At 39.2% G+C, this 25,107-nt stretch overlaps 1 protein-coding gene and 1 long non-coding RNA gene across 3 annotated transcripts; one reads left to right on the top strand and one right to left on the bottom strand.

Annotated features, from left to right (window-relative positions):
- Positions 1-1,830: 1,830 nt before the first annotated feature.
- LOC145433046 (uncharacterized) lies at positions 1,831-17,887 on the bottom strand. 2 transcript variants are annotated; one of them, XM_080309946.1, is made up of 12 exons: positions 17,275-17,887; positions 16,628-16,752; positions 16,231-16,392; positions 11,520-11,670; positions 10,496-10,704; positions 8,147-8,314; positions 6,005-6,157; positions 4,149-4,307; positions 3,932-4,096; positions 3,613-3,780; positions 3,350-3,520; positions 1,831-3,287 (listed from the first exon to the last, which is right to left on the bottom strand). In XM_080309946.1, the coding sequence occupies exons 1-12, from the start codon at positions 17,369-17,371 to the stop codon at positions 3,276-3,278; spliced, it is 1,740 nt and encodes a 579-aa protein (XP_080166072.1). In that variant the 5' UTR covers positions 17,372-17,887; the 3' UTR covers positions 1,831-3,275. The 2 variants fall into 2 exon arrangements, with proteins under 2 accessions (XP_080166072.1, XP_080166073.1); XM_080309947.1 differs by lacking the exon at positions 16,231-16,392 and having other exon boundaries at positions 17,275-17,884.
- A 4,878-nt stretch (positions 17,888-22,765) lies between these two features.
- On the top strand, positions 22,766-24,247 carry LOC145433042 (uncharacterized). The gene is made up of 2 exons (XR_013913037.1): positions 22,766-23,401; positions 23,991-24,247. It is a non-coding gene; the product is annotated as an uncharacterized LOC145433042 (long non-coding RNA).
- Positions 24,248-25,107: the final 860 nt, after the last annotated feature.

Genomic DNA, 25,107 nt, shown 5'->3' with positions numbered 1-25,107 from the left:
AAAACTTTGGTCTTGGGCCCCGATAAGGTGATAAACCTAACTTCTGTGGAGCTTTCCCCAAGACCCAGCGTCTCGTGATTTTGATGTTGAGCAAAGTTTTATGAGGCCTTGTTGCCTAGGCGCGAAAATTTTCTCTTTATAACGGATGAATGAATCGGACAAGAATATTGGTAATTGCATATATATCGCTATCATTTCCTATCCTGTCAGCCCACGCCATAAGATTCACCGATATCTTTGAATGAGCTGTTGTCTTGGATAATGCATTCACGTAATTAATAATTGAATATATTCGGGCGGGCCCGTTGGTAAAAATACTTCGTTGCATGTTGTTATTTTGTGAGCTGTTATCCGCTGGCTATTATAGTCAAAAGACATTGAAATCGCATAAACGTATTAAACCAAGATAAGCACACGATTCAAAATTGGTATTTCTTCAATATCAAATAATTTTTCTTTATTGGATGTTATTTGTCATGTGGGGTTCAGATTGTCACGACATGACAATTCGGCACGGGCCATTTAAACTGGACAATCAGGCATATTTATATAGAAATTTACGGTCAACATGAGGGCAATTCTTTTCAGGAAATGTTTTTTCGCTGACGATGTTTTGGCACATTTCTCGGAGTCCCATATTGGCTGAAACTTCATATGTCTTCGTGCCTCGTGGTGTGGTAATGGCCTACGCCGAAATGCCTATTACTATTTTCGATAAATAATGCGTATGTTTTCGTGGGGAAGGGTAGGCTACTCAATAATTAAAAATTTGGCAACGGTAATTCGCGCGCAGCGCGAAAACAAAAGTGAAAAACTTGTATAAACCGTCAGAAATTGATGTGTAATTTTTGTGAGAACATATATGTAGCAAACATCGTCGAAAAATTTCGAGATTTGACATGTTTTGTCGAATCTTAATTTGCTCTGAAAACTCGTTAATGATATGTTTTACTATACTACACTATCTACTGCGAAGCCATTTTGCTCCAGCGCCCCCGTACCTCCCCCCTGAGCCCATCGCCCCCCATATCGCCCCCTGAGCGTTTCCGCCCCCTTCAAAATCAAAATCGCCCCTTGGGGGGCGCTGGAGGCAAGGTTAAGAACAGAGATGAGCGGATTTGAAATTTCTATGTCCTAATCCAATCCAAATCCGAACCTTCAAATCCAAATCCAAATCCTAATCCATAACTTTTTCATATTCAAGTCCATGTCCAATCCTAATCCGATTCTAACTGGAAATTTAGAAAAAATACTAATTTATGCAATGGAGGGATTCGAAAATTTTCTTTCACAACCAACGATTCACTTGATTCAAGATAACTTAGTAACCATAAGTACATTAATCACTGATCTGAATAAAGTTTGTCTCCATTCGCCACACGACATTTCAATCTCCCAGGAATTAGGTAAATCCAATCCAAATCCTAATCCGTTCTGAAAAAAATCTCTAATCCAAATCCAATCCAAATCCGACATAATTTCACAAATCCTGTTTTTTCAAAACCTAATCCTAATCCATGCTCATCTCTGGTTAAGAACCACTGTTTTAGACCCTGAAACGTCAACCATACAGAAATAACACTCATCTATATAGTTTGCGGTTTCCTCAAGATTCTTGGGGGGACCAATGCCATTGTATGCCGTTCTCTCCCAAGCCAGCAGCCTTCAAAATTCGATCGACACGTACCACATATCACATGAGTTGCCAAGTTGCCAAATTTAAGCTCATAAGCATAACGGAACCTTACTTCTATCTTTAATTTGTATTTTACTATCTTTAAATTGTATTTCCCTTGTTTGAACTTCTATAAAAACTCAAGACATAGCGAAAACGATCAGAAGACTGCTTAAATTTGCATGATAATCACATTACTCTATCGATACAATCAGGAGGCGTCCGTTTACAGAACAACGCGAACAGAATTTGGGATTTTTTGCCGAGCATGAGCTGAGACTGAAAACTAGAAAAGATCATTATAATGAACTTGAATGGTGGATCACTGTGACGTCACAGCACATCGGTGGTACAAGGAATTGCGAATAGGAGCCTGAAATACAGGGTGCTGGAAGTTTAAAACGCTTTAACATTTTTAAACGACACTTTTGGAAAGAAATGCTAGGAACATGTCATCCTCAGGAATATGGTTTAAGAAATATTTAAAAATCAGCTCATGGTTTAGTAAACATTTAAAATTCGACTCTACTAAATTTTTGTTAGAAGGTGTAATGTAAAATAATATGGGCCTACAATCAACACAAGCGAAGGCAAGCTGACTAAATAGTTATTTGAATACATATTTACTACTAAAATACCAATTGTGCAAAATATGATGTAAAGTCGGCAATTATTTCCACTGAAACCTATGGATCAGATCACTATAAAATGAAATTATAGATATGGGTATATAATTCAGGGGCGGGCAACTTCTCCTGTCGGCGGGCCGGATATGGGTGAATAAAGTACTTGGTGGGCCGGATTACAGAATATATACATTGATCGTGTATTTATCCACCTATACAAGGAAAAATAGTATTTAATGGAAACTTTAGGTTTAAAGCGTATAGAGACCATAAACAGTGTTTAATGAATTTGTTTACAATAGCCGTTAAAGTCAATCAGACATCTGTGGTCGGCAAAAGTTGTCAACAAGTTCTTTACGCTCTGGCTGCATGTCGTATGTAGCAACCCGTAGTAAAGACTGCACGTTTATAACAGTTATATTAGAACGCAGCCTTGTCTCGTTAATGCTCATGGTCGAAAATGTATGTAGATCCGAACAGAGCAAGTAGTTTCATGTCCACATTTCTCAGGTTGGCCAACTGGGATTCATTCTGTGACGCATAGCTTTGTCAATATTTTCAGAATAGAATTCCACTTCCAAGGTAGAAACTCTCTGCGGGCCGGATCCGACCCGATGGCCGTATATTGCCCGCCCCTGGTATAGATAGACGCTTATGTAACACATAAGTAGATTATTTAGACTCGAAGACTTGTTTCCTGCATTATCCTTTTAACTCAGATGTGGTAAGACTAGCTTATTCAATTGGCTGCACACGCTAGACTTCATAAATGCTTTAAGGGCGTTGTACAATCATAATAATGTACACAACATTACAATGTACATCAGACACAGGGATATCTTGAGTTCTAGATATCCCTGATCAAAGACGACAAAGACAAATTTGATTGAACAGGTAGTTGGTCGAGTACAATAACTACGTATTGAGCAAAATACGATAGATAGTCGGCAATTATTTCCGTTGAAACATCTGGATCAGGCCGGCCTCTATAAAATGAAATTATGGATAGATAGACGGTATACATAAGCATATGCATTTATTGACTTACCGTCTCTTTTTGATTCCAGCATTCCAGCAATGCTTTGTCCTTTTCACTCAGATGTGGTAGGAAAAGCTTCAGTTGGCTGCACACGTCAGACTCCTTAAATGCTTTGAGTGCGTTGACATATTTCAAGTCGATTCTTCTTCTATCGCTGTCGCTGAGATTGATTGATCTTACCTATGACAAAACAGTAACATATGGAATATGATGTAACTTCTAGGAACCTGAAATACATTATCTATTTGAAAATAAGCTATTTGTTTTCTTACTTTCGTGTGACGGGCCCTGAATGATTCAATAAGATTTTGGACTTGTGTTGACGTCATCCTGCAATCGCTCAGGTCAAGTTCAACCAATCCAGACATACGTGTGACCTCAGCTATCTCTTCGTGACAGGAAGCGATTCCGGTGTTATTACTCAAATCGAGACTTCGAAACTAAATATATTGCGACAGTGTTAAACTTTAGGTCGAATATTAGCGCAACCAAATATATTATACGGCCGTGTTAAACTTTAAGAACAGTCAACGGTGACACCGATTCAACGCGAAATGTTATTTCCGCAACGACATGTAGACTATGAATTACCTGATGAGACTCAATGCCATTTTTGAAAGACCTCAATGACTCTTCCGTCAAGTCGCACGATGAAAGTCGGACATCGATGCAACCAAATCGTCTCACAAGGCGTCCAGCTTCTTTTAAGCCTTCCGAATCCAAAGTTTCATTATAACTGAGATCCAACTTTTCAATCTACATGATATTCGCCGTAATAAATTGGGATTTCTGAATTGGATCAACCTACCTTGATACCATCCGCATTTTCGAAGCGACCCAGTTCGTGAACTGATAAATCGCATCCTTCCATGATTAGAGTGACATCTCTGTCTTTGCAAAGTAGGCCAGATAACATTGCCACCGACTCCTTATCAACAGCATTGTAGCTGATGTCAAGATATTTGAGCTAATGAAAAATACCAATCAAAGGTGAACTGCCAAGCGTAGGCTACTAACGTAAGAGTCTCAGAGAAGTTTTCGCTCCCACAAGTTAAATTGAAGATGTGATGCATATGCATTATATAGCAAAGGCAATGTGTTTGTACATCTCTAGCAAGTGAAGTTTGATAGTATAATGCACAATCTTGCGTGATATTGATTAGAACCAATATTTCTCTTTACCAACAATCGTGCGTGATTGCTCAAACTTCACGTACGATCTTGTGATATAGGAACTATACTTCGATTAGCGGCCACCCCGTTCAAAGGGGGTGGGTTATTAATGAGCGAGGTTCCACACGGTGGTGATTTATCCACACCGGTTGAGAAACACTGCTATCGGGCCTATATCGGTTCATCTTATACGGCTGTGGTGTTTGAAAAGCTCATCCACAAACGACTATGTTAAGTACTTTGAACCTCTACTGAACCTGAACCGATTTGAAACCAATTTGGCTTTCGTAGCAACTGCAACAGCCTACTATCCAAGCAGTAAACCTTCAGAAAACTTCTTCAATGTTATTCAACAATATCTAAAAATAAAATTGGCTGTGGTATTTTTCTGGACCTTCAAAAAGCTTCTGACACAGTAAGCAGTCTTTTCCTTGATAAATAATTTCAAGATGGTGTGAGAGGCTCTCAGCATAATCTAATACAATCTTATCTATCAAATAGCATGCAAGATGTTGATGATTCGTCTTCTGCCATGCTGATGCTGCTTCATCTTTAGTTACCCGTGGCATTTCATAAGGATCGGTCCTTGGTCCCTTAAACTTGAATTTAAACTTCGAACTGTTCAATATATACTATACATGAACGGCTTGGTCACATTCTCTGCTTTTCTCGGATGACACGTGGTTGTAAGTCTCAGCTTTCTTCCTTTCACTCTTGCAAGATTTAGTTCATACCCAAATACATCGAATCAGTTCCTGGATAAATGCGAACAAGCTATTATAAATCCGTCTAAAACACAAATTGTTATATTTACCAAAAGCCTAGTGCCATTATGCATACTTCGCTCCTCGCTGCATTCTTGAATATAAATAACACAAATGCGAACTCCATCTCATGTGTGAAGTACCTTGAAATTCACATTGATGATATACTTTATCTTGGAAATCCCATATCGATAAAATTGCAGCAAAACTTTCCAGGGTTGACCGCAGCATAGCGCCCCCTCGGATGCTTTCACGCCTCAGTTTGAGAACCATTATGGTCTAGACTAGAGGTTGCTAAAGGTCGACCTATAAAATATTTGATGCACTGAGCGATTTAAGAGCAAGCTATTGAGTCATACGTCGATTCCGGCCAACGGCACATGATATGAGTGTACCCCTTGTTGAAATCGCAAACAAACCGTAACTCTTTTATACGGTTTAGCTCGGCATAGTAAACGTTGACTACATGGCATCTCAGAGTGGAGGTTCTGACACATATCGGAAATGCTGAAAATGAGGTAGCGTATTGAAGCTAACGACAGACGGGTGCGGGTAGAGATAATAGTGATATCACTAAAAACGTGTCATTATACTTATAATAAATCGGATTGTGGCGTTGTGTATTGCATTGCACGTTGTGTGTCCTGCGCAATACTAGCCTCGATGGTTTATGGTTTTATGTTTATGATATTATGAAAATTTGAACCGATCTGATATGATATTTCACCTTATTGTCATGTCCCGTCATATTTTTGAAATCTTCCAATTGCAAACGGCAGTTCACCAATGACAATTCACTGATTCCTTTGGCGATAATATCTCCAAGTTTCTTATAATCGTTATTTTCTCGGTAGCTGAGGTCCAGCGTTTCCAGTTCCACCTTTTGATAGAACGGATTTTATTATTCCAAAATCACACTATGGAGCTATTGAAAGCCCAGTTCGGAGACTTGACATAGGCGCTGATAAGTGATAATGATAATATGCAATGAAAATACTTGTTGGTACATATGCTCAAATGTCACATGCGGTGGATCACATGCTCAATTGTTGCGCACTAAGGAGTCACCATGTTAAAACGTCAACATGTACATTGCACCAGTCAATACGATGGCGTGGGTACGAATCCCACCGCTGCCACCATGTAATACTATACCTGCTTCTTTACTAAGCTTTGCGATAGACTGCAGAGTACATGTTTATTATTCGCCGGTGTACTACACAATGATTGATGAGACAAGGAAGCAGGCTGAAGCCTCAGAAAACATCAACGGAAATAAACAAATATTACAACAACCCCATGTGGATATGTCCCCACACCCAAGTGTCCCCATGCCGATGTGTCACCATGTTGATGTATCCACAATCCACATGATAATGTGTCACCATACGCCTGTGTCACCTTGCTGATGAGTCACCTTGCTGTTTTGTCCCTAGTCATGTGTCCCTATGCTATTGTGTCATATATTCAACAGCCGTTTTCATCTTTTAGCATGCTGTCGCATGTCCTGCAACCGTTTTCATGATCATGGCCTGGAGAACGATGTATAGCAGTGGACGGGAACCTTTTTTGTCCGAAGAGCCATATTGGTCTTATTTTTTTCCATGTTACCTCCCAAAGAGCCATACATGTCAATCAGCTGTTCCGTCACAATTCAAAATTCCTGACGTCATGGTAGCACTAATTCGAACTCATTAGCCTATACATGGGATTCGCCGTGTGCGCCACATAGTCTCTCTAAAAACTCGAACTAATGCTGGTTGCTTTACTTGAGCATGCGAAACTCGAAATACGAGAACGTAGGCTCGCCGTGATGCTCATTTTAAATGCGAGAACTCATGGTCACATGCGTAGGTGGAGCCAAACATGGTAACTACAGCAATCTATGTAGGCCTACCCAGTCATGGCTGTTAACAAAAATTTGAAACCTTCAATTATTATTGGTATTTTCTATTGATGTTCATGAATGACTAGATTTTGAACATTTTTCTCCAAAATTCACACAATTTGCAATTTATTATTCAAAAATAAAGCGTGAAACGAGAGGTAAGGCACAAACTGGCCAAGCCTGACCACTGATAACGCAATTCATCGTAAATAGCCTGGAATTTATTATAACTGATATTATTCCAATGTAACTGTCGCACTGATTCCGAAAATATAAATACTGATCGACTTCTCAATTCTCAAAGTATTCGGTGGTAACATATAACGTTGCGCTACACGCCTATTTTATCGCATGTAGAGCTACTTGCCAGTTGCCAATCAAGAACGGGGATAGCTATGGCGTTGTTTGTAATTCGAGTTTGTAATTATGAATGTCACGTTCACGGCAGTTCATTTCGCGCCGTAGATCAGGAAGGAAATGTGTATTTGAAAAGATATTGGTGTCGCCATGTCTGCTTCTCTTTGATCAATCAACGTATCGCGAAATCCAAGATTTCGAGTTGGGCAGGCTACCTCGAATTCGCAAGGATATTGGTCACCGGCGCGACAGTAACTTAAATTTGAATATTTTGAAAATAGTTCTATATAGTCCTTAAACTTGAAGACGGCATTGCATTTACCTCTCAAGGACATGTTTATAATGCCACGGGGATAATTATTCTGGTCGTGATGAAAGTTTACTAACAAGTCGCTGCAATAGATCAATTCAGTACAAAAATATTTATTTGGTAAAGAGCCATATCTTATATCCGAAAGAGCCATATATGACTCGCGAGCCATAGGTTCCCGACCGCTGGTATATATAGTGTGCAACGAAATTGTAAGTGTAAAGCGGTAAACTGAAACTGTCTTGCACATATTACATAATGTGCTCGTCACTGGTACGTATATTATAGAAGTCTATTCCATTTATTAACAATACCTGATATTTATCAATGCAATCGTTTAATAAATGAAGAGACGTCTGCGAACCATTGCATTCTTCGATATTCAATTCCTTTGTACCACACCTCACCAAAAGCTTGCAAATGCTTGGGAAGAGTCTATCAATATCCTCGTGGGCAGTAACGCTGAGCTTCTTGATCTTGATCTGTCGACATATGTTATAGGGTTACCTTATTTTAGAACCGGGAAAGGAGGACACTTTTATCAAGACATTAGAGTTAGTTTACCGAAATTGAAAACAGCAAATTTTGAAATTTATACTGGAAATCTTGTGTTGACAAAAACTAAGGTCATCACTCTGACTCGACTCCCGATATTTCACTCCCGCGTAACCCGTCTTCTGTGTTTTAGCCCAAAATTTAACGTCTTTCGTGACCTTCTTGGGCATTTTAGACTACAAAGGAGGACAAATAGTCAAAAAGGACATTTCTTCAAAAAAGACAAATCCTTCGAAAGGAAGACGTTGGTAACCCAATGTCGAGTAAATTTCAATTTCACGAAATCAGTTAAAACATCAGTACACTATATGTTGAAAGAAAAAGATACAAGTACGCCACTAACCCTTACGAGGTGGGACCATATTTTGCAGAATTGACCTTCACTTTTCAAATTCACACCGTGACCCCACCAAGACTTGAATCTTGGCCGTTCCAGTTTAAAAGTGGGCATAGTATACCCCTATACCGATTCCACCCTTGATCAACACGCCATGACATGTCTATGGTTTTTTACCAAGTTTAAGTAAACAAAATTTTTATCCAAAAAATTCTCTCTCTCTCTCAATTATCAATGCTGACCCTCAGAATGGCGTCAGAGAGAGAAATACGATGCTTCAGTGCGTAGCCACTGTTGCATGGTTGCAAACAAGCCGTCAACCATGGTTGTAAACCACGCGGTCCGTCAGATATCGAAAATGGAAAATACATATAAAATTTACAAATGGGCGTGGTCAGTGAGTGGTCATCAAGGTCAAGTTCAGGATCAAGACTCAATCGGACCCCTACCGTCTGGTTTATGGCATAAAACAACACAGTATGCTTTCTTTTGTCATATCCAACCATCTGCAGGCATAGTAAACCAGTTTACGACTCATGTGCTGTCTGAATTTGCCCTTCAACTTGACCTAGATCTTGAAAATCACTGAAGCGTGACCAAAATTATCAAATCCCACCAGAAGACTCCCCAGAACACGTTTTGATGTTTGAAACCGTGAAAATTTACACAAAATACCGTACATGTCGACTTCTGATCTTCTGGCAGATTTTCCGACAATATTTCCCACTGGGAAATATCTGGAAATTTTAGGTGATAACCATTTTTTTCATTTTATTTTAATTTTAATTTTTGCAAACCAAATGCATCGGAAAAGTCTTAGCTTTTCAAAAACGTAGTACCCAATATCAAGGCCGTGTGAACATGGAGAAATCCGTCTCGGAGACATGCCATATCATATATGATACAACCACCTCGTAAAGTATAAGGAAGTCTATATAATGACATGGTGACTGCCTTGCCAGATCTTGCTGAGTACGTGACCTATGACATGGCTGAATGATACTATATCCGTTTCTGCTAATCACGTGGTATATTTGTATTATCAATCGCTAGTATAAACAGCGTATACTCAGCTGGAATGCAAGCTCACCAGGGAAGGCCATAGATTAGAGATTTATCGGCTTATTGTCTGGCAAATAATTACATAATGGACTTCTGCTGGACAATGCATTGTTGAAACACTTTGACAATCCATGATTTCATTTCTCGTTAAAGGAAAAAAAGGGCATTTTATTTTCGTCTGTACCCGCATCGCGGTGCTTTGACGATGGAAACGACGAAACCGCAAGGTTATCTCTCTCCGGGGACGGGAACCCACATATACCAGCAAGGAAGTGACACGCTTTTTTACCGACTGGTGTTTAGAGGCGATGCGAAAAATATTCCCAATAAACTCAGCATATGTTTCGTTATCGTTAGACCCCTGGTTACCATCGTTATAGTAAAGGCCAACCATACAAACCGTGAATTTGGAAAACTGATAATAAATCTGAGAAGTAAGGACAATGTAGTTTTATCACGCATCGCCCTCGAAAATATGGACGAATCTGAAAATCAGGACAGTATAGCGACCCTGCGTCACACCGCTATTTAAATGCAAATCAACAAAACGAGCTTCTAAAATCATGCCGAAACCACCCAACAGAATTGCGATTGAATTTGTCATATCAAGCACATTTATCTATCGAATTAAATTCATAGGTTGCAATTAGGCTACCGTCATTACGCGTTCCAGTCAAAGCGTTACGCGTTACGCAACAGTGATATCAACCTTCTTGTTGAGACTTTCGACTTCATCCAACAGCTTTTCCAGAAGACATTCATTTAGACCGCAATGCCGAAATTCCAGTTCTTCTTGTTGGTTATTTTTCGACAATGCCTTTGTAATATCTCCCACGTCTTTTTCAGTCATTGGACGATGAGCAACTCCGAAGCAATCAATCAGGTTGGAGTCATCATTTTCCAATATCATTTCAGGGTCTTGAGAAAATAGTTCACGTTTTATTCTTTCCCTGCCAGCATTGACAACTATAATGATAATAGACCCATCATTGCAGATCATCATCATAGTAGGAGAAGATGGGGCACAATGGGCCAAAAAATACAATTTTAGTCATCAAAATATTTCGAATCCAGAAATACCAATGAACTTAAGCAAAACGATGGATGAACATGAACATAAAACGCATATTTCCAAATAAAAAATTATTAGATAATATGTTGAAATAACGAAAGGACAGCCGTTTGAAATAACATGACTATTTTGTTTCAATGTGCCCCACCCTTTCTTCAGAGAACCCCCTCCCCAGAAAAAAGAAAAAATATACCTAAGTATCCCGATTCTTCGTCTAATATAGCATACAGGGCGACTTTTAACTGCTCTTACTCAGATGTGTACTAATTTCAAGCATAGCAGACGAGAGATAGCACCTAAAAAGTGCGATATAAATTTACGCAGGTTATCAAAATCAAGAGACACGTGATTTTCTCACAAATACAGCGAGCCTGGCGAAATCAAACCACATCAGGATTATAGCTGATATGACACTACTAAACCACCGAAGCGATGTATATTATTCATGTCGGGTTTTAAAAATATTCACGATGCACTATTGTGCCCCTGTATACATTGTGATCAACCTTCTCCTATTGTCTGGTTGCATTATTTGCCTTCGGAACCATATTACTATTACATTTATCATTAATGACCGACCGTGGCGCCTGCATAATCAACCAAAATGAAATTCGTGTAGGCCTAATAATCGATGAATTAGGACCATAATCTTTGACGTCACCTTCATTTGTTTGTGCGACATCGTTGCAGGGTTTTCGATCTTGATCTGAATAATATCCATCGTCTATAACTTCGCCATGATTCTTCTCGCGTCGTTCAACAAGGGCAACACTCATAATATCCTTCGGAATTTCTTGTTTCGCTACCAACGCCTGTTAATAGGGAGCATCTTTGTGGTCAGATATTGCTAGAAAACCACCGAGTTCAACTAAAGGACAGGACGTACTTTATTTTTGTCCTTGATGTTTTTTTTGCGGCATATACACCGACTCATGATACACATACACACAATCTGTGCAGTGTGCATATGCATACCGTGAGAGCATGATGTGCTTGTGCATATGCCGCTGGACAAGGAAGATGCAAATATAGCCTTTACGGCTTTCTAAGTCTTGCACCACCTCTCCATGCTATTCCAGTAAATGCCAATCAGGGAAGTCATGAATACCAGTGTTACTAATCAGGTCTTTGGTCTGACCCGGCCGGGGATCGAACCCACGACCTACCGATCAAGAAGCCGGACGCTTCACCATTACGCTATCTTATCAACATGAAAAAACCTACTTCACAGCATATGACCTACAAACAAACACACATACAATGGCCATAATTAAATCTTTGTTTGATTACTCCCATATCGATTCCACATCACCTTCTTGTCGTAAACGGATGCAGGTTTGAGCCTAGTTTCTGCCTATCTTCTGTTTGTCGGAGATTTATCAGGGCTCCTCATCACCATTCTTGCTGTAAATGCAGTGGATCCAAAAGTCCAGAAACACGGAGAGCTATAAGTTGGCATCGAAGATCCGAAGACGACGCGAGGATTGGAGAGTGAATGAATGAACGATGAATGCGATAAAGAAAGCTACGACATCTGCCAACCTTACAAAGTCGAATGAATCCAAAATGTTATCCCAATTCCAAAACGTTATCCCCAATTTGAATAGGTGCGCATGTTTAGTCCGCAATGTCCAGTTTGTAGTCGGAACGAAATCGCTTGATACTTTTTCGGCAGTCCATTCTCGTCTGTTCCGTGGTAAACGGTTGGAAAACATTCCTTATATTGTTGTGACTTGTCCGATTGTGAATAGCGGTTATTCCAAAGTTCGACGTACGCCTTCCGACGCGAAGCAGCGATGTCACGTACTGACGGTTCGAATTTACTCGTTTGCAAACTGGCTCGCCTCTCTACTTGTCTGACCAATTCATCTGCCTTTTCATTCGCGGGAATTTGATGATGACGAGGTTACCAAGTATCCACCAAATAGCGATCTTGTATCCTGCCTCCGATATTCGATCGGTCGTTTGTAAAATTGGTGCGATGAGGTGACGCGATCGCCCAGAAATACTGTCAATCGCTTGAATTGCGCTCAAACAGTCCACAAGTATTAGTATATTGGAATTGCTGTTTTCTACACCCCATTGTAATGCTAAGCGTATTCCCACCAATCCTGCAGTGAAAGGACTCGATTCCTTTTACCTCGTTAAATTCAAGGTTAATGTATGAGTATTGAGCAAGCAATGGTACTGAAGACCCTTATGGTCATGGTCATTGGTCATCCTAAGTACTAAACAAGAAGTAAAGTAGTTCAACAAATCTGTTCGAGCACGCGCTCCTTACTCTAGCGTCATGAAATATGGTATTTACTTCGAGACTACATTCATTTGGCACTTTGTAGTCTCGTTGTCTGGAAAAAATAACTGTCATCACCGAAGTCGATGAAACTATCATAATAGAGCCTATGACACGGCAAAATCGTTATAGAATACACTCTTAGAAATATTCGTAGATTTACCCAAATTATACCGGTAAATTTGTCCCGTCAGTTATATTAACGGTAAATGCCCGTTAAATTAATATACGGGCACGTCAAAAGTAAATTTACTTGTTTTTAGAGGGTAAAAATATTACAGATTAAATTCGTAGAAGCAATTTACGGGATAAATTGTATTTCAGATTTACTTTTGGATTTGTAAAAGCAATTTACTGGATAACAAGTATTCCGGATTTACTTTTGCATTCGTAAAAGCGATTTACTGGATAATCATTATTTGCAACATTGCTATTGCACTTACAATTCGATCATTTTACACGCTTACGGTCTTATGGACATATATATGTGATTTTCGTCATTACATCATGTTTCAATCATCAAGCAAATTACGACATCGATGGCCGTGCTGAATGCTAATCGGTGAATGGCATCCGAACATTTGGGCATTGCAGATACCATCGTTTATATCGCTTTATAAATAGTATCCTTTGAGACATCATGGTCTAGCAATAGTAGCATGCCAAGCGAATTTGGTATGTTATGTAGTTTTACTGCAGGATTAATCTTTTGTGTAATTATCTGTTGGACCAGTTCTGCCACCATTGTAGACTCCTTAACGCATGTATGATGCAAATTATATATCGAAACACTGGAGCTGGTGTTTAGCCGCCATGCTCCTTTGCCATTGCGACGAGAGTAGTATACGTCCTTTACCTTTTTCCTGCGAATGGCCTTATGAATTGTTTGATCATGAATTCGTAGCTGCTCGAGCGAACAGTACATTGTGACGTCATACATATTCCAGACATAGCGGCGTCAGACGTCAGACATATCTGAGCCTGAGCACGTGCGGCTGAATGTTCCGACATAGATATTATATTGACCCGATGTTTTCGTATTGGATAATGACAAGATGCGTTGCTGTAAGATATTGAGGGTTTCGAAGCCACAGCTTAACTCTAGCTTTAGAATATTGCAGGTGTTGATAGCAGATATTGTAGGTATAGCAGTGTCCGAGCTCAAACCTGGCAAGTTATTCTCAGTCCTGTTTCTGAAGACGTATGTATTTTCGTTACAGTTTAATGGTGAACAGAAGCTATGGCTTATAAGAATGTATTAAATTTTCTGACATTGAACTACACGAAAATGGAAGCGTTATGGCATTATGAATCATGACGTCGAATGCTTATGTGATAGAAAGGGATCATTTCGCCTCTCGCTTCTAGCACGGTGCAGTGCGAAATACATTGGACGTGCGATGCAAAGGAATATTGCCAGAAAAGTTTGCAATCACGCTGGAAAAGATGATTCAGGTACGAAGTCCTAGGCCAGGGGTATCAAACTCAACTTGCATCGCTGGCCGGATTCAAACTTTCAAACCGCTCGCGGGCCGGATCCGTTAAATCATTCCAAAATGTTACGGTACATCAAAACGCCCGACCTTACTTTTCGCTTGAATAGTTTATTATCAATCCTGTATACATTTTGGTATATTACATAACATTCACGATCATATCATATGGATATATTCTAGCAGCACCTTTACTCGCAAACAACGGAATTTGGGCAAAAATTCAAAGATTGATCGTTTGAATTCAACCGCTAAAACACTGACTCTAACGACGGAATAAGCTGACATATTTGTATGCTCCCTCTGTTTTATTCGTAATCTGCCGTTAACTCATCGTATGCGCTTTGAGGAACACAAGTGATTTAATTGCAAACGCAGACGTTAGAATTTGGCTCATTATTAATCGTCATTCGGGTTTCTCTGTCTGTCTGGGGCCTTTGAGTAGAAGTGATACAGCAGTGCGACCAAATATATTTGAATTGATTTTTTATAACTAATATATTCTCTATGCGACCTGCATATAACAGTTTTTTTCTTCACTTCACGAATAACTACTTTTTGGCTCATTTCTTCATAAAAATAAGAACTCAGTGTGCACTTTTTGGAGTTTTGGAAATTGGATGTCATTATTACCAACTTGTTCCTGATGATGACTAGAGTAAAACCACAACACCACTGTCGGATAATTATATCACGGTCTATGATCTTTACATTTGTGGCCTTGCGGAAAGTATTTCTTACAATAATATCTCAACATTTGTTAGAAAATGTGCTGGGTAATACAGGGGTTTTTCAAACTACTCAGAATTGCTTCGCAAGCCGCATGCGACCTGCGGTCCGTATGTTCGACACCCCTATCCTAGGCCATCATTATTCGAGAAATTGACAAGAATATGAAAAATCGCAGTATGTCGTACTATAGCGTTTCAAAGTTTCCAAATTGTAACTGTGTTGATGACTGCATAATCTTTGTTCAGATTATAGAAGAACCTACAAAAGAGCATGGCCCAAAGTACAGTCCTTCAACTGCTGCTGCTGAAGTTTTGATGAAGCCCTCTTCATTCAGGCAGTTGCTGACTGATGATCTCCACAAGAAAGACTGGATTTTCGTCATTATCCACACTTACTTTTTTTTTACTTGTTCCCGCACCAAATAAACCTGATTCAAATTTACTGGTCTCAGGAACGTAAAACTGCTGCAAGGGACCAGACGAGTATATTGATATTACTGCAGATTTCTGTTACCTTTAGTTACGGAAATTTTCTGTAAAATTTCCTACGGTCAGCATATGTAAAATCATATTACGGGGAGAGTTATTTCGAATTTACTGGTCTCATCAGCGTAAAACTGCTGCACTGGACCAGACCAGTAACTTGGTATTACAGCCGTTTTCCGTTACATCAGGTAACGGGAATTTTCTGTAAAAATTTTAACAGTCAGTCTTTGTAAGAATAAATTACGGTCAATAATATTTACAGGAAAATATTTTTCAAATTTACCGGTCTCAGAGCCGTAAAACTGCTGCCAGGACCAGACCAGTAATTTGGCATAGAATATTTTTAACAGTGTATTATACGATCCATACCCACACTTCTTCCATTTGACCAATGTTCTTCAAAATTTGCTGTACGTTGTGATCGTCTCGTATCCACCCTCGCAGTTCTTCATACCCAAATCTATCGGACAGGGCGTTGATGACGTAATGAATGTCCGTTCGCTTACGTATTGTCAGGTCAAGGGATAGCCACTAAAAATCGATTCATTGTAATATTATCTGCATCAGCACTGCTCTTAGAATCCGGGCGAATAATTTAAATTGAGATAAATGTGAAGCAAAATTAACTTTGCTAAGTTAATCATTACCAATGGCTAATATCCTCCATGTAGCAGTAGCTATACTTGGCCACGAATTTGGTCGGAAATGCACGTAGTCTGATATATGGAGTAGTACACTAGTCTAAGTTAAGGAAGTGTTTTCATACCTCCCAAATGATTCTTTGGTAGTTATCATGGGTCTTCTCACTCGTTGGTATCGTGTATATGGTGTCGGTCCCGGATCTTTCCAGTTCTAATGATTTGTGAAAAACGTTCCCTTTCCTTGCCGAACCTGTCGAGAAGTATCAACGGCGATATATTACCTGGTTTCAGCACCATATAATAGACGTGACATAATTTTACTTGCGTATAATACTACACTTTACATAGTGGCCGATCTTCAAATAACTATTCAAAAATACCGTGGCAAACCTACCCGATACAACATCGATTTTTATACGTATCATGATCGAAAAGGCAGGGTTTTGCGATAAGCTGCATCAGAATAGTCGCGGTTTATCCGTTGTGCTTCTATGCGTTATTAACGTAGAATCGATGATGTTCAAATTTTTGTGAATCGAATAAATTCGAATTTATTTTATTATATATCACATTCCCTATGATCGTCAGTCGTTTTTACATGTTTAGACTCCAGAAAATTTCAATGTGTTGACTTTGTTACAAAAATTATCAGCGAATTACAGTCGACTTATTGTGACGTATACCTATGATAGAATTGAAATATTAGGAATTAATAGTATTTACAATATTCGATTATAATTCACTCAGCTGCTTAACACTTTATAAATCTTACAGTATCCAGTCCGTCTTCTTGTTCCTTCCACGGGTAAGATGTGTGAGAGATGCATAGTTGGATTGACAGCGATTATACGTATGTCCAGAATTCTCATATTCAGAGAAGACTTGTCAAAATACTGACGGCAAGTAAGAAATAGTCAGATTTACGATACCTCTAGCACATTATGCATATGTGTGTCTACACTATACTGAAGTTTTTCTGTGAAACAAGATCAATCGGACACACTTGTTCCACATAAAATGGATTATGGAGTATAACCATAATCATAATAGTCGATTCTATTATTTTCATCTGCTTATGACTCCCAATGTACAATACCACGACACAAAGACAAAATGCGATGTATTGATATAGATCAGAGGATGTCTAATAGACTAATGACGGTCTTTCAATCTTCCCCCTTCAATCTCCCTGTATACGGGTCTGAACCGAGCTGTAAACCGAATGTTCGAAAGTCAACAAGATCTTGAACGGAAGTTATATCTCAATAAGCTGGGATATTCGATGTTACTGACATCTTCTTTGTAATAAGGTGACGGAGGTATCACATGTTTTCTTACTAAATTGGGAGAAACTGACTTCGAAAGTAGGCCTATTTCCCATATCGATACGGAGATATAACGTTACCAAAACGGTACACACAGTGAGGAATTGTCGAAATGTCCAACGATCGAACACGCGTGATTATAACGAGATTACAACTTATGATATGATAAACATGTGCCCTTTCCGAATGTTCAAGAGAATGATGAAGAATGATGAGAATGAGATGATCAGGAAATGTTGCAACTTGCTAGTAATCGTAGTCGTTGTCGCTCTCTTCAACATTAATGACTTATTGAATCGAACACCATGTCCCTGAAAAAACGTATCACCTGTCCTCTCACTATTAAAATATTAGATTTCAACTACATATGCAGTCTTCCTTTTATGAACTTGTTATCGACATACAGTGCTATCATGATTCATGATCCTCATGTACGCAGGACAACAGCTGACCCGATAACCACGCCATACGCAATGTGGTCGTGTCACTGTTTATGTTCAGTATTAAATCATTTCATACAACAGTTTTGAAGTGAAGAAATCTGGTGTGAAATGCGAGTTCACAAGCTGGTCAGTAAGGAACTACTTTTTCGGAGCACTCAGGTAGCTTCCGCATACCTGCACTACGTACAAAAGTACTGTTTCATACGCAAAAATACATACTTTATACATTTTGGGATTAGAAAGTAGAAAGCAGTTTTGGGATAAGTCTGTATCATTTCTATGTCACCTGCGATTGACGTATTGAAGTATGCCACCCCCGACCAAATCTACCATCAATCTTTTGAAGCTGATTACTTGAATTCTCCTCTTATCTTTCATTTTCTACCTCCACTTGAAGTAGGCCTATAGCTGTGACATGTCTTGTATTCGCTACATCTACTTGAAATTCAGAAGAAATTTACAGCGTTACTTCTCCGTCTACATAAACAGCAACTTCATCGACCCCCTCTGAGATTTCCTAACTGTACGTACGCGTAATGTGTGACACTGTTCGTTTCAGTACAATGTATTCGCTATCTCTTGTATTACTTCCTTTCCTTCTTACATCACATCAACAATATAATACTCCTCCTATTTCGAATTTCAATTCATTGTTGTAACTTTGCTTCATAAGAATGGTACTAGTAACAATAATGTTTTCATTTTCCTTGCTCCACAGCAATGTGATCAAGCAGAAGAAAATGTTTATAGGTTCTACTTAATTGCACTGGCGCTGAAAGAAACCAAGAATTCAGAAATGATGTTGAATCCGTGAAATCTGACAAAAAGAACATTGTAGCGTTCCACCTTCTCACTGTAGCGAAAATCTCAGAACAACGTCGAATTTAAATTACGTAAATAGTGATGTAACATCACAATTCATCATGATACCAAACGCGCGTAAAACTGAGATTTGCTCACTGAGATGCCTATAAGTGCTGTTGTTTTCGGTGACATTGACAATACTCTCAGTATGTAAGCCTAACGGGATTGAAACTGTCAATATTTGCTGTAATTTATTTCGAAATGAAATCGATCATGGTTGGTCAAGTGAAGGAGACTTTTTGGAATGTTGGTGAAATTTTGAAATGTTGGAAGTGACAGTCGGAATTTCTAATAATAATACCAGATCGACATGATCGGGGGGGGGGGGGGATTACCAGCTGATTTCTTCGTGACGCAAAGCCAGTGTGCACGGGACTTCACAAAAACGCCAAGAACAAAGGTGGGCCGTGCTCTTTGTCAGGAGTTCAGAAATCATAAAAGATCGACCTGGTGTCATATAACCACTGATGTCAAAACACCATATATATATATATACACATATATAAGATGCGTTCGAGATTTAACCTACATGTTGTTTCGAAATTATTTAGCCAGTGACTCCCATCCTTGTTCGATTCATCAAGCTTCACACCGATCATGAACCCCCAAATATTGGAAACCGAAAAATGGGCATACAAACTGTAATCACCAGCGAGTTGACTATAAAGGTCGACTTTTCGGCTCGACCTCGAAATTACACCTTTACGCAGCTAATATCGCCCACGTTGGGAACCACTGTTTTAGATAATTATGACTGAAATTACACAATTTAGCTTTTTTTCTGTAAATGGAATTTATTTATAACCGTGTTTAAAAAAGTTTTAAACAAAGCATTTTAAACACCTTCTGTTCTAAATTTAGTTACAGTTATACAGTTATAGTGTAACTTTCGAGACTTGTTTTAAACACATAAGTTTTGAACGCATTTTCAAGTTCTAAATATCCAAATAACAGTGTCTATTTCCAAGGCAAATCACAGTTTTAAGAATAGAGACGAACATACGGTTCAAATGTAATCATATGAATGACTTAAATATCCTAGACTTTCGTTGATATATCTTCATGATGGCTTTCTTTTCTCAGCCCCAATCTAATTGACACCCATCCCGGTTGGGCAATATACGTTGTATAGCATATCAATCATCATCATCAGCCAACAAACTGAGCCACATATACTTTTACCACCTATAATCGCAATGAATAACACAAAACAGAGGAAGGAACAATACAGTCGCCTATTGTAATTTTTAATGTGGCCATTGGTCGACTGGAAATTCCGAGAATTGGTTACTTGGATACGACGGATCGGGTTGCCTTTATTGTGATCGTACGTTGACATATCTTTAACTGCATCCTATTATGTAGGTTACCACATGTCATTCTTTAGGAGGATTTGTCCTTATTTTTCAGGGGACGAAGAAGCCTAAATGCTGGATCGTACCCACCGCACCCTAAAGCCCCTATGTGGGGGAGGGGACAAGCTCGAAAAGGGCCCAAAAATATTTCGTGAGTTACCATAAATTATTGAGTATTTTGTTTTGAAAATTTATGCATCTTCTTCAAAACATTTTCACGCCTTGCGCGTTTTAATGTTGCCAAATATCTTGATTATTGGGTACCCCTCCCCAAGAAAAAAATACGCACGATGAATGGGCATTTCGGCTTCGGCCATTACCGCGCACGACCCACCAAGACGTATGAAGTTTCAGGTCATGTAACATGCGACTCCGAGAAGTGCGCCAGAACGATCGGCAGCGAGGGAACCTTGGCCGAAAAGGACTGCTCTTTATGCTGACCGAAGACCTCGATTTGTATACAACATACAACAATCTGAACCCCACAAGACGAATGCCATCCCGCAAAAAAGTTGCCAGTGAAGAAATACCAATTTCAAATCGTATGCGTCTTTCAGTTTAGGTTTCAATATCGATTTCAATATCTTTTGACAAAGCAGACATATGAGATCACGGAATAACATCATGTAACGAAGTCATTATACCAACGGGTCCCCCCGAATATGTTTAATTATTATTTACGGGCCCTACATTTTCCGAGGCAGCACCTCACTAATCTCTTCCGGTAAATCTGATTACGTGAGCAGAGAGAGGATGAAAAAATTGATAGCAATATACATGCAATTCCCTATAAAATTTACCGATTTAATCATGAATTAGAGCGCCTTTCGCTATTAGGCGACATTAACGGACTCACTAAACAGTACAACAAACCTCGCTGACAAGTAGCGGTCAAAACGTATAATGTGACGAGGGTCTGGGGAAGCCCTAAAAAGTTTTGTTTATCACCCTATGGGGCCCAAGTCCAACATTTTTTGGGGGAATGGGGGTGGGCCGACGAAGCGCTGTTTTGGCCCTCCCTAAATGCCATCTTTTTTGGCGATTCGTCCGTCTTTATAGCTTTGACAGCCAGGCCACTGGACAGGCACAATTAAAAAACGCCATAAATGACGCGAAATCTGCGATCTGGTCGTCTGAGTGAGTCGTTCAGGAGTCGAACTTGGAAAATTGACCTCTTTTTAATCAACATAAGACGATTTCACGTAAAATATTTCAAATCACCGGTTTTCTAGCCCAGTAATCTAACTTTTGGGTTTGTAAAAAGTGTCCTCCTTTCCGGATCCCAAAATATATTAACCCTACGCTCCATGTCGCTACGAGTTGATTTATCGACGAGAATGATAGTTTCTAAAAACCTTGATTGATGGGTATCGCAGCATACAAAGCTACCTTGCTAGAAATAACACATCTGTGAAATCGTGATCATCACACATCGTTGTTACAAAGTGCAATGTAATAGGTATGATATAAAAAATACAAAATTATCATTGAATCTTCTTTAAATGGTAGGCTATACGTCAACACTGGTGCTTAGTCTTATTGATACAATTTATAACATCTACTATAGCGTTGAATATCACAATAAATTCCAGTATAGGAATATTATCAACGAGAATTCCAGTTCACATTGTCAATACCTACCGTGTAACCTTCAAAACCTCTTGATCAGTCGTATCTCAGTATCTAAAACATGTAGCACTGAGCTAATAGTGATCGACCAGTCGCATCGTCACAAAGCACATGGAATAGGTATGCTCGAGATTCCAAAATACCTTTGATGCGTTGTATCAATGGAATAATATTTTTATTCTCATACATTAAAAATAGGATTTGTTTTCAGGAAATCGAAAATGTCCTCCGAGGACGCCCAAATGTCCTCTTTTCGCAATTCGTTCTCCTTTATAGCTTTGACAGCAGCTATCGGGAGTCGAGGTGGGAAAATGTTCTTATTTTAGTCAACACAACAATATTTCCTGTAAAGATTTTATAATTACCCGTTTTCTCGTCCGACTATATATAAATTTTGTGATTTTTAAAAAGTGTCCTCTTCGCCGGATCTCAAAATATGGTAACCGTACTATTATGACACTCGCTGTCTTAACACTTGCTATTTTGCTCGATGTCACCTTTAACGGTATATAGCAGGGGTGGCCAAACTGCGGCTCTTTGAGCCTTTTATTGTGGCTCTTTAATGATTGCACAATTGCACATGCGTTTCGCCATTTTGCTTGAATAGTTTAACCTCATTATAAACTGATCCATTCTATCACATATTAAAGGTCAACTGCATCTTAAAAATGACTTTGCCTTATTTCGTAGATTATGTGGTTAGGAATAAGAAAAAAATAATGAAAATGAAAATTACGTGATAGTTTTCAAGTAATTTGAATTACAAATCGAAATTCCGAAAAACGGACCCGAAATCATCCAGCCGTGAAATGACGTCAAGTAGTTGACACAACAAAAATCCTTGTTATTCCTGTTGGCTGTTAGGTGGGATTCATTGCTTAGATTAGCTGTGGATTTGGGTCATTGAGTGAGATCATGAAGGCTGTGAAGGAGATGATTCATAGAGTCAGATGTTATGTCGCGTATGGTTGCTCCAATACGCAATATGCCGTGTCTACAATGTCTTTACATCGCTGCCAAAATCCGTCCATATACCGTCAGGCGACCGGACGCCGCTAAGACCAAAAGTGCGGACTTATAGACAACCAAAGGCAGAGACATTTTCAATGACGTATCCGAGATACGCAACGCGTAATAAAGTTGACTGCTGACCACGGAAACTCTCACACGTAGTGCCGACGTACTGCAGTAGTGCCGTTCATACTTCCTTTTCACGCAGTCAGTGAAATTGTGGTAATGGCAAAGGAACGCACTTCTAAAGCTATACAAAGTGTACAAAATCGGTAAGTGAAAATGTAATGTGTTAGCTAGTATTGTAAGAGTGTAACTAACCGTTTATAGTATAGTATTGACTGTGGTACGGTAGTCATCAAAGTAGTTATTGTTTACACTCATGTGCATGTGCAATCATCTTCATCATCATCATTGGTTTATTAGCAATTTTATCAGTTCAATTCACCACAAAAAATGCGATACAATGAAAAGACAGGAAGATGTCGAAGCGACAAGGAGTAGTCTATGGAATCTGGCATCAACCTTGGCCTATTACTTTTGCAAATAAACTTCTGTTTGTGTACATGTGTAGTCATATAATCATATTACGGAAATATTTGAACAGCTGTACCTCAAATAATCATATTAGTTACTTAAGTTACTGAATGAGGACTGTCAGATATCAGTGACTAAACCTCTCAAGATATTGACAGCTCAGTAGAAGATGGAAACGTATCACTATCACCATAACAGACTAAAAGTTAGATAGGATGCAGTTGGCAATCCTTCATTTTTATGATACTTCGGAACAGGATTTGGTATACTGCCTATGATTCCACTTTGTTATAAAACTCTGCAATGTTTTTACACCTGCTCTAGATTCCTGCAATGAAGAAGTTGACGCATGCATTCAAGCAAGACCAGATACGGCGGAGTCGACCAAGTCTATTGCGATGGTTTCCTCATTCAACTAGCGGCATCGTGAAAATTAATTGAAGCCATTGCTGGACAAAAGAAGCTATTGTTGGAAACAAAACTCTATATTTCTCTCCCTGACACAGTAGTACTGTTGATGGATTGGTTATGTTGCATTTATTATTCTCAATACAATTATTCCTTCGCGAAGCATTACTAAATTGAAATCCTTTGAAAATACTAGATGTGAATTTTGATCGGATGCACAGACAGGATTTCTCGTTGGTTTGTGTTGCAGAATCCCAATGGCCAGCAAACAAAATTTCCGTACACAGGTTTTCCCAGCTTCCTGAAAAGCATAATTGTTGTGTTACTGACGGGTAATTACTTGGCTCCCAACGCAGCGTTTCATGTGAATGAGACTCATTCGCTCATGCATCGAACTAGATGGTATAATTATATGACAATATTCCTGTTGATATCTATGGTGAGACATCTCCAATACTGATTGAGCTACTGATTGAAATCATGGTAATGCTGTTATGCACTAATAATTCGTTAGTTGCTCTCCCGCTAATAGTTTGCATAAGTTGGCAATAACCTCCATCCTCTATCCTGTAATTGATAATACCAAGATTAATAACTGAAATGAGGTACTCCACCAAATTACACATACCGTTGTATTTCATTTGGTATGGACAAGCGGCTCAAGCTGAACAAGCTAGGCTGATCATACTATATATTACTAACCTCCTTGGGTTATTCATCAATAAATAATCATACTCAAACGACCCCTCGTTTTCGGAGCAGCAAGGAGTTCCACTGATACGGGATTGAGCTCATCAACACTTGATACGTGTCCAGTTTAAACATTACTTTCGTAAGCAAGGGCAAAAAGCATACTTACATTCGTCATCTGAGTACTTGGACTCACTTGGTGAATCCATTACAAGCGAAACCTCCGCTATAACTAACTAATGTAATCGCCCTGCTACTGCAAAAGCACCAGCCCTATAGCATACATCCGCAGCGGCCAGAAGAGATGTCAACCACATGACGTCACAATGGACATTTCGCTTTT

Source organism: Botryllus schlosseri, chromosome 2 (genome assembly GCF_051294905.1).
Source record: "Botryllus schlosseri isolate E-star chromosome 2, Bs_hap1, whole genome shotgun sequence".
Lineage (NCBI taxonomy): Eukaryota > Metazoa > Chordata > Ascidiacea > Stolidobranchia > Styelidae > Botryllus > Botryllus schlosseri.
This window is presented reverse-complemented; position numbering and strand designations above follow the sequence as displayed.